Source organism: Neomonachus schauinslandi, chromosome 15 (genome assembly GCF_002201575.2).
Source record: "Neomonachus schauinslandi chromosome 15, ASM220157v2, whole genome shotgun sequence".
Classification (NCBI taxonomy): Eukaryota; Metazoa; Chordata; class Mammalia; order Carnivora; family Phocidae; genus Neomonachus; species Neomonachus schauinslandi.
Window position 1 is genome coordinate 42805910 of NC_058417.1, and position 12292 is coordinate 42818201.

Here is a 12292-nt window from a genome sequence, read left to right on the forward strand (position 1 = left end):
TGGTGGTGGTGGTGGTGGTGGTGGTGGTGGTGGTGGTGGTGGTGGTGTGTGTGTGTGTTTTCAAATCCTAAGCATGAGTTAAGAATCCATAGTTCAGAATTCCCATGAGAGATTCTATAGCTCCCACTGCAGAACTCAGACAGATGGTTAAATGTTTTTGTTATTTCTTTGTGCTGGTGAGCAGACAATTTCTAGACCATTCTTTTCAGTGAGGACACAACCCCTTTGAAGGTTCCAGTTCCTAGTCCACATCTTAAGTGGGTTCAAGGGCCTGCTAGTGGGTACTAAAACCCAAACTCATACATTACCAAAACCAAAAGCTGCAGCTCTTATCTTTACCAGTCTAATTTTCAGAGTTTTCATTTCTGGAGCTCTCCTTTTCTTTCTTGAGAACTAAATTATGCATTTAAAATGATTTTAGTTGTAGTTTATCCAGCATTTGAAGGTGTTTATGGAAGACAGGTTTTCAGGTTACCTAGTCTACTGTATTGCTAGAAGCAGAAATCCTATGGCATTGTTTTTAAACTTTTGTCAATGAAATAAATATGTTAGTATTAGTGTATGAGGGTTTCCCAGAGAAATGTAATCAATAAGATGGATCTATAGATCCATCCTATTGGACACCTGAAAATACACATACATACACACACACAGATCTATATGGATCTAAATCTATATCTATCTACAGAAAGATTAATTATAAGGAATTGGGTAACCCAATTATGGGGCTTGACAAGTCCCCATATCTGCAGTTGGCAAGCTGGAGACACAAGAAGGGCTGCAGTTTCAGTCTGAGTATAAAGGCAGGGAAGAACTGATGGCCCAGATAAAAGCAGTCAGGCAGTAGGAAATTCCCTTAGTCAGGGGAGGAGTAGCCCTTTTGTTCTAGTCAGACTTTCAACTGATTGAATGGGGCCCACCCATATTAGGGAGGGCAATTGCTTTACTCAGTCTACCAAAGCAAATAGTAATCTCGTCCAGAAATATCCTCACAAACACACCCAGAATAATGTTTAACCAAATGTGTGGGCACCCTGAGGCCCAAACTGGAGTCCCGGGATCGAGTCCCGCATCGGGCTCCCTGCTCAGCGGGGAGTCTGCTTCTCCCTCTGACCCTCCCCCCTCTCATGCTCTCTCTCTCTATCTCATTCTCTCTCTCAGATAAATAAATAAAATCTTTAAAAAAAAAAATTAACTATAACAATTAGTAAACTCTGATTTGACTTTTAATTAATTTTTTTCTAAGACCCACATCAAACTTTCCTCTGAGACCTAACAACTCATACCTGTCCCTCTATAAGTGAGGAGACTCAGTGGTAAGTAAACTAGCTTTCTGCTCATGAAACTTACATATAGATAATTCTACAAGTCATTTTACAAATTTAATTCCCCCCTTTTCCAAAGGATAAATGAGTTCAAGTCTCTGAAAGTAACGTGGAATAAAAGTGACGCCTGGAAATAAATTCATGATCCGTTTTTGGAAAACTTGGGCTTATACAATCATCTATCTTTGTATTATGTACATGTGGGTAATGACATCTGTTCACATCATGTAAATTCCCCATAATCCCTGGTTCAGTGATATAATTCAGTACTAAATAAATTTTACCTGCATGTTTTTCAAAACATGGATCACAGTAACAAGTTTTCCACCATAGCTTTGGGTTTCATTCATTGTATAAATGAAAACAAACTTTACTGAATTATACTTATATTAACATTACCCTCCTTTGCTCCTCTTCAGCATCAGCAAAGAGTTTACGAATGTTAGCCTCTGATTCTCCCACATATTTGTTAAGGATTTCTGGCCCATTGACCACTTTGGGCTCCCTTGCATTCAACATCTTGCCAATCTGTCGAGCCAAGAGAGTCTTACCACAACCTGGGGGCCCATATAACAGGATGCCTTTAACATGTTTGCAACCTAAAAAGGAAAAGAAAACAGTCTTATAACAACTAAAATCCAAAGGAAAATTTCCATCTAAAGGAAAATTTTCTTTCTTCTTCATATGCCTGTTAGGAAAACTATAGTCATGTCATTAACATATAATATCCAAGTGCCATGAGCCGAACAAGAATGAACTAAAGCTCTTTTTTTTAAAAGTAGGCTCCACACCCAATATGGGGTTTGAACTCATGACCTGGAGATCAAGAGTCGCATGCTCTACTGACTGAGCCAGCCAGGTGCCCCTAAAACTCTTTTTTTAAATAGAAAATCCAGAAAAAAATTCCTACACAAGTACCAATATTTGAGTGTGAAAGCTGCCAATTAAAGGTCTTTGGAAAAGTATATTCGAACTATCATTTAGAATACTTTTAACTCTGAAGATGTCTCTGACCTAAATACCTAATTAGGAAGGATTACTTATTTTCCATTATTTTTTACTTTAAAGTCAAAGAATAAAAGAGATCTGCTTTTAGGCAAATTTAACTCAACACAAATCTATTATGATACGGTAGGCTATGGAAACCATATCTTAGTCATAGAAATTACAGGTCTACCTGTCAACACAAGCCCTTGAAGAACGGGCAAACATGTTTTGAGCTGGCTGGTAGAGAGCAATCCAGAAGGATCCAGATGGATGTTACAACTTAGTGGATAAAGTTGAATGTCCTACTTCATGTGACTAATGCCAAGGGAGGCACACGCTTGTCTCAGCACCACCCAGATGAAGATGAAGTTTCAGAAGAACAGTATTCAATTCTTTTCCAGGCAAGCATTGCTAAACGCCTTAAAAGGTATCAGTAACAACAGGGAAAAAGCAAGATTGGTGATTTAGACTCCCCAGGATTTCTTTAGCCAACTCTTCATGAGCATTTACTTCATTTCTAAGATTCCGATGACCTGTGGTTTCAGTTTACTAACTCTAGGAATTCTCACTTTTCTTGCAGTTTCACACTTAGGATGCATGACTCTTTTCTTATGAGTTTTTTCCTTATACTACACCAAAAAAAGCATTCTGTGAAATAATGATTTATTAGATTTAGGTGTTACACTCAAAAGTACAGGTGAAAAAGAAAATTTCTGGAAATGCAATATAGTGTTTCCATGTATAATAGTTTGCCCTCATTTGGAATGAAAGCCTTAAAAACTGTTTCTTCAAAAAAAATTATGACAATACATTTAATAACTCACATAAAAGAAATCACAAGGTACAACCAACTCTACTAGGTATTTTAGATTCTGAGTAGGAAGACCCTTTGGGTTGCCAGTATGGTCACTGCTTCTATATGTCAAAAAAAGACTCCCTTTTAAATCCTTGAAAGTAATGAGATGCGTGCTTATGGTTAGATTTGTAGAAACAAGGGGAACTTAGTGGAAACCCTTGAAGGCTTAGAGTCTTAACCCTTCTCATCACAGAGTAAATTCCTGTCCTGAGAACCATGGCCGATAAAATATCTTTGCCCTTGATCCACTCTTGGAGTACAAGGAGTAGTGAGATAAGGGGGTAAGCCCTGAGCTTCTCCTAGAGGCCAACATCATGAGGCACTGCCAGCATCCAAACCACTGGGGCACTTTTGATGAAGACTTTGGAACCTGGCTAATCTTATCCTCCGAGCCAACTGCTACCATCATGACTTGAAACTATTCATATAAACCACAGCAGAGGTAGGTGGTCATGGTGGTGGTAAAACAAGGCACAGGAAAGGGGAGCCAAAAAGGAGAAAATGAAGACTTGCTGAGGACCAGGACCTACAAAGTACTAGGCCTTATCCTCATCCTCTAATTTCTTAACTTTATCCAAGTTTATCAACTTCCTCCTAATGGTACTTCCTTCCACATTAAGCTATACTCTCTTTCAATTCCCTAGCCTTCTTACACTTCTGTTCTACCCATCCCACAGGCCTGGCCACTGAATGGCTTTACTGCACCTTCACGTTGGCCAAAGAGCATAACCAGAGAAAATTACACCACTGTCCTGACTGATACTCTCACAATTTCCTATTATCCAATTTCAGTTCCACGCTCACTGCTTCTCAATACTGCATGCCACCCTTTACTGGTTTCTGTCAGTCCCCCTCCCATTCTCTGCATTAATTATCCAATTAATTGTTCTTCTCTTCTCAAGTGCTACCCCATGCGTTTTGTTTGTTTGTTTGTTTTAGATTTTATTTATTTATTTGACAGAGAGAGAGAGAGCCAGAGAGACAAGTGGGGGAAACAGCAGAGGGAGAGAAAGCAGCGGATTCCCCGCTGATCAAGGAGCCCGATGCGGGGCTCGATCCCAGGACCCTAAGATCATGACCTGAACCGAAGGCAGCCGCTTAACCAACTGAGCCACCCAGGTGCCCCTACCCCATCCGTTTAATTCATAGAAAAGATCTAGATTCCTACTTCACATATTAAAAAAAAAAAAGACTATCAGGTATGAAATCCCTTTAGCTCATTGCTTCTCTAACCACAAATTCATCTGCAGACACATCCATTCTCAACCTCACCATGGCTTCTCAAAGGAGTTTCTTTCCTTTTCCCCAAGGTTTAAGTTGCAATTATTTGTTTATATACCTTCTCCATTAGACCATGAACTATTCAAGGGCAGGTGCTATCTCATCAAGCTGGAATTGCAAACATCCACCATAATGTCTAGCATATAATGTGTACTCAGTAAATGGCTAAATAAGTAAATTGTTGTTGATTCTTTTCCTACAAAACTCAAAAGAAAATGAGGGAGAGAAGACCATTTAAAAAAATTATTTGAGGGATGACTGGGTGGCTTAGCCAGTTAAGCGTCTGACTTCGGCTCTGGTCATGATCCCAGCATCCTGGGATCAAGTCCCGCATCGGGCTCCTTGCTCAATGGGGAGCCTGCTTCTCCCTCTCCCTCTGCCTGCCGCTCCCCCTGCTTGTGCTCCCTCTCTCACTCTCTCTCTGACAAATAAATAAAATCTTTAAAAAAAATAAGATTTAAAAAAATTATTTGAAGCTCATTTATGAAGTGTTTACTTTCATAACTGAACTTATTTGAATACCTAAAAAACATAGTTACAGTGACTGGGACTTTGCAAATTTAGCAGAACAAACTATATAATATATAACATAGACCCTCCTCAACTTATGATGAGGTTACTTCCTGATAAACCCATTGTAAGTTGAAGACCACTCTTGTGATAGCATGGCCAACTGGGAGCGGTGGGTGCTGCTGCCCAGAATCATGAGAGAGTATTGTGCTATCTCTAGCCCAGGAAGACCAAAATTCAAAATCTGAAATATGGTTTCTACTGAATGCATATCGCTTTCACACCATCATAAAGTCAAAAAATCATTAAGTCAAACCATCGTAAGTTGGGGACTGTCTGTACTACAGTCTTAACTCCATAACTCTGTTTTCGTCTGTGGAAAGTGCTCAATTTAATGTGGTTTGAATTAAATGAACTCAGACTTTATGAACAATTCACAAAATATTACCATGAAGTCTGAAAGAGATAAAATGCATATCCATGGAACTTACTGTATTTCATACAGATCTCTGAAATGACAGAATCTACTCAATATGACACCAACAGGAATGTCATAGAAGCTCTAGTCTGCATTAGAACTATAATTCTTTCAGGATCTCAAGAAAGCACATCAAAAATATACATTGACATGTGAAGATTTTCAAAATCCACTTCCACAAAGGAAGCAGTTACTTGAATAAGCAGTGGAAATGGGACTTTGTTATTACTACTATTATTATAGCTTATTCTGACTTATTAAATAAGCATTGGTCTCTAATTTTAAATGAGTCATAAAAACTCTTCGTAAGTAATTCTATTCAACAAAAGTGTATTAAGCTCCTGTTTGGACTAGGCATGAAACTAGGTGTTAGGGATACAAACATGAAAAAGGCAGTCCCTACCTGCAGGGCATTTCTGGTTTAGTAGGAAAGACAGAAATAAAAATAGGTTATCTACAATACAATATGACATTATCAGAGATATGTATGAAATGTTTTTGGAATCTGGCCATGAGAGACTGACTTCTGCCAGTGTGATGGCAGAAAATTAGGGATGGACGCGGGAAGAAATAATATTTAGTGTAGGCCTTGAAGGACAGATAGCAGGAGGTTCATGATTGGCACAGGAGAGGAAATGGCACCTAACGAGGGAAACTAGCATGATCAAAGGCATAGAGGTATGGACATCGAAGCTGTCCTTTCAAAACAGCCAGTAGTAACCTGTTGTGGCTACAGTCTTGGAGGGGAGGGGAGAGGAGTGCCTGGAGACTCCCAACTATGGAAGGCCTTGACAACTATGGAAGGCCTTGACACCATGCCCAGGAGTTTTTAATTTGTTTTATAAGAACCCTGAGGTTTTTAATCAGGGAGAGTGCACAATGAGATATACGTTTAAAAACTAAATCTGGTGGTAGAGTGGAGGAAGGACTAGAGAACAAAGATGAGAGGGTAAAAGTGTAGTTGGAGGAATATTTTTAACCTTTTTCTGGGGACATGGCCTCATTGGCTGGCTCGGGACTTTTGCCACTTAAACTTTCATTTCCCTCCAAGTCCTCTGGAAGCATATGAACAAATGGGTCCAGAGGCCTTAGAAGGACACCTCCCTAGAGATGCCCCAGCTTTCTCCTGAGCTTCTGCGGGACATTAAGACATGGCTCTGATGCTGGAAAGCCTCTGACCTGTAGCCACTGGACTGTCCTGACTGCCAAGCTGAACTGACTGCTGTCACTTGTTCTTTCTTGATGTCTTATGTGCCTCGCTACTCAGAACTTAGAGCAGGCATGGAAAGAAGAGAAATCAGTGGAACTGACTCATTTAAATTGTCATATTCTCTCATTCTATCTCTTACATTCTTTCCCATGGAATCGTCCAATGGACCTGTCCCGAGAAATGCACACGTACAAAAAAACTGCATGCAGTTTTGAGGGTATTCTTAGATCCTCTGAGGCCTATTCATGGAATCCAAATTTAAAACCCCTGAATGTACTACTGAAATAAACCAGACAAGAGACCAGAAATGGAAAGAGGCAAGTCGTAAGAAATTGCAGTAGGAAAAGAAAGGAAGATTTGGGAGATAATTCATCAGAGTTCAGAGACCAAAGGAAAATAAAAGAAAAAGGAGTAGTCAAGGTTGACCCAAAAGGTATGTAGCCTGGGCACATGGTAAAATGATGAAACCCTAGAACATAACTAAGAAGTTAGCAAGAGGAGATTAGAGGAAATCATAACTTTGTTTTTGGCTATAAGGCCTTTAAGATTCAAGTAGTAACATCCCTTAAAAAATACAGGTTGAGGGGTGCCTGGGTGGCTCAGTCAGTTAAGTGTCTGTCTTCAGCTCAGATCATGATCTCAGCGTCCTGGGATCAAGTCCCGAGTCAGGTTCCCTGCTCAGCGGGGAGTCTGCTTCTCCCTCTCCCCTCTGTTCCTTCCCCAGCTTGTGCTCTCTCTGTCTCTCAAATAAATAAATAAAATCTTAAAAAAAAAAAAATACAGATCGAAAGCTCAAAAAAGATAGCAGAACTACTGGTTCCATGTTTTTGAATGCCTGCTCTGGACACATGAAAAGCCACAAGAAGTTTTAAGCAGAGGTGTTGTGATAATGGGGACAAATGCTGCAGAGACAGAGGATGGGGCCTGGAAAGAACACTAGATTTAAAAACCAGGAAGTTCATGCTGATCTGGGCCATAAGGTCTTAGGTCAGGGTCAGATCATTTCGGGTTGAGGTAGGAGAAGGAAGCTAGGTAATATAAGCAGGAACAAACAGAGATCACAATTTGAGAAACTCTGGCGATACAAAGGAGGGATTTCCAGAGATACCTTGCAAGGAAACATCTTCTTCTGAGATTAGAGATTAGTTAGGTAAAAGGGGATGAGGAAGTGAGCTGAGGTTTTGCCTGCTGTGCTCTACTTACTATGTGAAGCAGGAGCTAGGTCATCTACAAAATGAGGGACAAGGAGATGATCCTGGGAAGCATGGTAAAGGTTTGGAAAGAACATGGGGAACCGGGAAAATGTGTGGGAACTCATGCCTGAGCAGACAGATGCCATTAAGTGAACTCAGCATATGGAACTCAGGTCACTCAGGGACTCTCCTCTTTGTTGTGATTATCTAAGCTACTTACAGTGTTAGGTGAGGCGCAAACTTTTTTTTTTTTTAAGATTCTCTTTATTTATTTGAGAGAGAGTGCACGCACACGTGCACACACGCACACACAAGCAGGGAGGAGGGTCAGAGGGAGAAGCAGACTCCCCGCTGAGCAGGGAGCCCGATGTGGGGCTTGATCCCAGGACCCCGGGATCAGGACCTGAGCCAAAGGCAGACGCTTAACCACTGAGCCACCCAGGCGCCCCTGTAAGGTGTAGACTCTTACTCAACTCCATAAATACAAATTTCATTAAAGCTGGAATAAGAATCTTGACTTTTTTTGGTTTTAACCCCTTTATTTTTTTCAAAACTGAATCTTTAAGTGGGGCAACATGAGGTAAATAAGAGCATAAATTTAAAGTCAACATACTTGTAACTAAATTCTATTATCTAATTTTCCTAAAGTGTGAGGGCGAAACTATCACATGACTTGTTCTCATCCACAAAGTTTAAGGCTTTATCTTCATTTCTACATCATTCGCATCTTTTCTCCTTCCTCCATCATTTATATAAGTTAGAACTATCGTGGTTTAACAGCATAATCAAACATAGTTCCAAAGGATTTCTTCTCTTAATTTCCTGTATTCAATTACTTAAGTGCTTATTTTACTAACTGCTCCTGTTAATAATCAACTTCTTCTTCTTAAAAATACCTACTTTTTATTTGGTTAAGGCACAAACATATTATAACTCTTGGTTATAGTAACGTAAAGGATGGTGGTTGGGAAAAGCATAATCTAAAATGGCCAAAAAGAGATTTATATAGTTCTGGAATTTAAGTTGCTTATTACATTTGAATATAGAAGTAAATAAAAGTTCTGGGATAGCATATTCTTTCGCTCACTCAACAAATGCTACATTTGGTGGTGGGGAAGAAGAGGCAGTTCTCTTCTGACTACTTCTATTTTCTCAATGAAATCATGATTCCAGGGCACCAGCAGCTGGTGAGGAGGGACTGGAAGAGGTGGTGCCGGAGGTCTGAGGAGAACGGAAAAGAGGAACTAGTCCTCTTCGAGAGAAGGACAGTAAAGTGGCAAGACTAGGGAAATACAGAAGGAATAGCAGGAAATACTGATTCCAAGAAACACGGAGGGCCCACTTGAGATGTGCTTCTTAAATTTAAATTGAGATCAGACACCATGCTTTGTGCTCTTCTTAAGCCATATCCAATAGTCTGGGTACTGATCCAGAGTAGGCAGGTAGCGGAGACATACCCAGGGCTGTGACACACACACAAGATAAGAAGCAAGGCCATTAAGGTTGTATTTGAGGAGGATAAACGTGATAGACCACAGACTCGAAGCTGGGTAAAGAGGGAAGAGAGATCAAAAAGGTTGGGAAGTGACAGAGTAAATTAACTGGAGGGTCCTGTGGGATCCAAGCTGCTAGAGCTGGAATGAAGGCAAAGCTACCGCGGGACAAATGGGAGGCAGGATGCTTAACACTGAGATCCCTGAAGGGGTGGTTACTGGTAACAGTGAAGCCTGGGGTATGACCAAAGAGGGGGTGGCTGAGATGGCATGAAGGAAAGTTTCCTGGAAATGAAGAAGCAAAGAACTGTGAAGATAGACTGTTGAACAAATCACCACCAAGGACACCCAAGTCCAGAATAACAGAGACAGAAATAAAACACACTAGAGATCACACTCAGGAAGAGCAAGTGAGTCGGGCAGCTTTTTATCTGGCTCCCCTGTTCATTCTTCTCGAGCGGGGCTACTCTTGCTCTCATTTTGTTCTCCAAATGTTACTGACAAGGAAAAGTGTTCATGTTTATTAACCCTATTATTATATAATAGCTACTACCAAAGGTATGAACAATATAAAATGCCCAAGAAATAAACATAGCCAATGATAATGCCATTGTTTACTAAGGATTTAAGTTCCGGAGACACTGGAACCTCACTGTAAGACTACATTCAGTAAAGCGTTTGGTATAAGGCTGGCTTGTACCTCATTCCAGACCACTTGTCATAAAGAGTGTTTAATGACACCCTAGAATATGAACCACAGACTGCATTTTAATTATGTTTCACAATAAGTATCTGTCCACAGGATGAACATATGATTTGTGGTCAGGTGCCAGATGGACGAGGACTGATCAGATTAAATGCATTAGGAAATAATTTGAGTGAAAAATCTCTAGAGAACATTAAAAATTACTAACAGTCTCACTTTTCTGAGCAGTGGTTTTCAGACCTTGATTTCACAAACTAGAAAAAGTACTTTTTTTTTTTTAACAGCGGAGAAGTGATGTCATAGGGTTGCTTAGTTTTTATTTGCAAAGTAAAGATTTCTGAAACAATAACAAAATCAAACCTGTCATCTCCTAACACCACCATTTCATAAAAAGAGATATATCTTCATATCAAAAGGTAGAGTGGATGTAATCTCAGAATAAAAGACAGTCTTTATGTTAAACGAATTCCATTTTATATACATTGTCTAAAGTGCAAGCTCCAGACTCAGCTTGCCTGGTTTCAAATCCCGGCTCTTCAGTTTGCTAGCTAACAGCAACTACCTCAGAAGGTTAGTATGAGGATTAAATATAATGCACCCAAAGCACTTAGCAGACTTGCTGACATATAGTAAGAGCTCATAAATATTGGCTATTAATTAATATCAGCTTATCCTTTACCAACTTGTTGGAGATGAGCAATGAAATGCAACCAGACTCCTAACTGTTCTGTGAGAATTACATCACTGCTAGGTGACTGTAAAGCTTGAAAATAAGTGACTATTTTGCTTATGAAATTCCTTCTGAGACTGACAATGGTGGCCCCTTAACTTATCACACACTACTGTCACTTGAACATTGCAAGTGATAGTACACATTCTGATGGACCTCAAGCTCCAAATGAGCACAGTAGTAAATGAGGTGGACCACAGCAATTTCACAAAGACTTCACGAGGGTTTCAGTGAATCAGGATTCTCCATGGCTTCAGCCCCCCTATGACATCACTTCAGCCTCTGTCTTCCAGGTAGATTGGATTACTATCAAAGTCAATCCCACCTGCTTCTCTTATGCCTCAGGCAGAGTTCATACCTATGCCTCAAGTTTTCCAAGCTCATTTAGGGTCAACACATAACTCATTAACATAAACCAGGCTACTATAATTATCAGTTCCATGTGTATGCATCCTGCTATCTCCTCCACCTCTTGTTCTACTGTATGTTTCTTCTCCAAAGTCCCCTGTGTCTCCCCAGTGTAACCACTGTCATAGTCCCTAGCTGCCACTTCCCTCTCAGGGAGCACACACCCTGCACTGCTGGCACTCACGGAAAGGATCTGGTGCTACCTGGGAGGAACTGAGGTTATTTCTGGGTACTTCATCCAAAAGCGCATTTGCCATGCTAGACTACCACAGCCTACCCTTTCCCTCTTCATGTGAGGTATGATATGCCTTCCCACCTCACTTCTTACTCTCTCAGCTGAATTAGCAGTTAATTCTCCAGGATTGTATAAGACTTGGAATATTGTTTGAGCCCCAGGTATTGATACCCAGTGATTATAATCATACAAATTTTGGTGGGGACAAGTTGAAGAGGCTTTAAGGTGTGTGCTACAAATAACCTGAAATGATTTCTGATCTGAAAGTCTAAATTGTAGAGGACCTTATCCATTATAATAAGGCTTATCCACCCCCTGATGAAAATGATACATGAAAATATAAGATATCTAATATGCTAATTGTAATCTCTCTTCTTAAAATAGCTCAATGGAAAATATATAGCCTTACCACTGCACTAAAATGAATAAACAGTAATGTTTGCTGTTTATAATCTTATAAAACATTATCCCAAAAAAGTGACAAGTATGTTTGCTAGGCTCTTTTATTTTAAAAAGCAGTGAATTTTCTTTGTTTTCCTGAGATGATATCAAAAGCAAGCTGCACTGAGGAAAAACTGTCAGTCAACTTTTAGGTATCTGAAAGAAGAAAAATTATACATAAATATAAAAAAACAACAACAACCCATTGATTTTACACAAGAGTGAACAGAATGATAATATATTAGAAGTGATCTCTGTCGGGGCGCCTGGGTGGCTCAGTTGGTTAAGCGACTGCCTTCGGCTCAGGTCGTGATCCTGGAGTCCCGGGATCGAGTCCCGCATCGGGCTCCCTGCTCGGCGGGGAGCCTGCTTCTCCCTCTGACCCTCCCCCGTCTCATGTGCTCTCTCTCATTCTCTCTCTCTCAAATAAATAAATAAA

The 12292-nt window shown here is 40.2% G+C and overlaps 1 protein-coding gene across 1 annotated transcript in view; it reads right to left on the reverse strand.

The window, feature by feature from the left end:
• The window catches only part of NSF (N-ethylmaleimide sensitive factor, vesicle fusing ATPase), a 141773-nt gene that overhangs the window by 68973 nt on the left and 60508 nt on the right, over nucleotides 1–12292 (reverse strand). The window contains exon 9 of the mRNA XM_021678482.2: nucleotides 1725–1924. Within this exon, the coding sequence (XP_021534157.1) occupies nucleotides 1725–1924 (200 nt within the window). The remainder of the gene's footprint in view (nucleotides 1–1724; nucleotides 1925–12292) is intronic.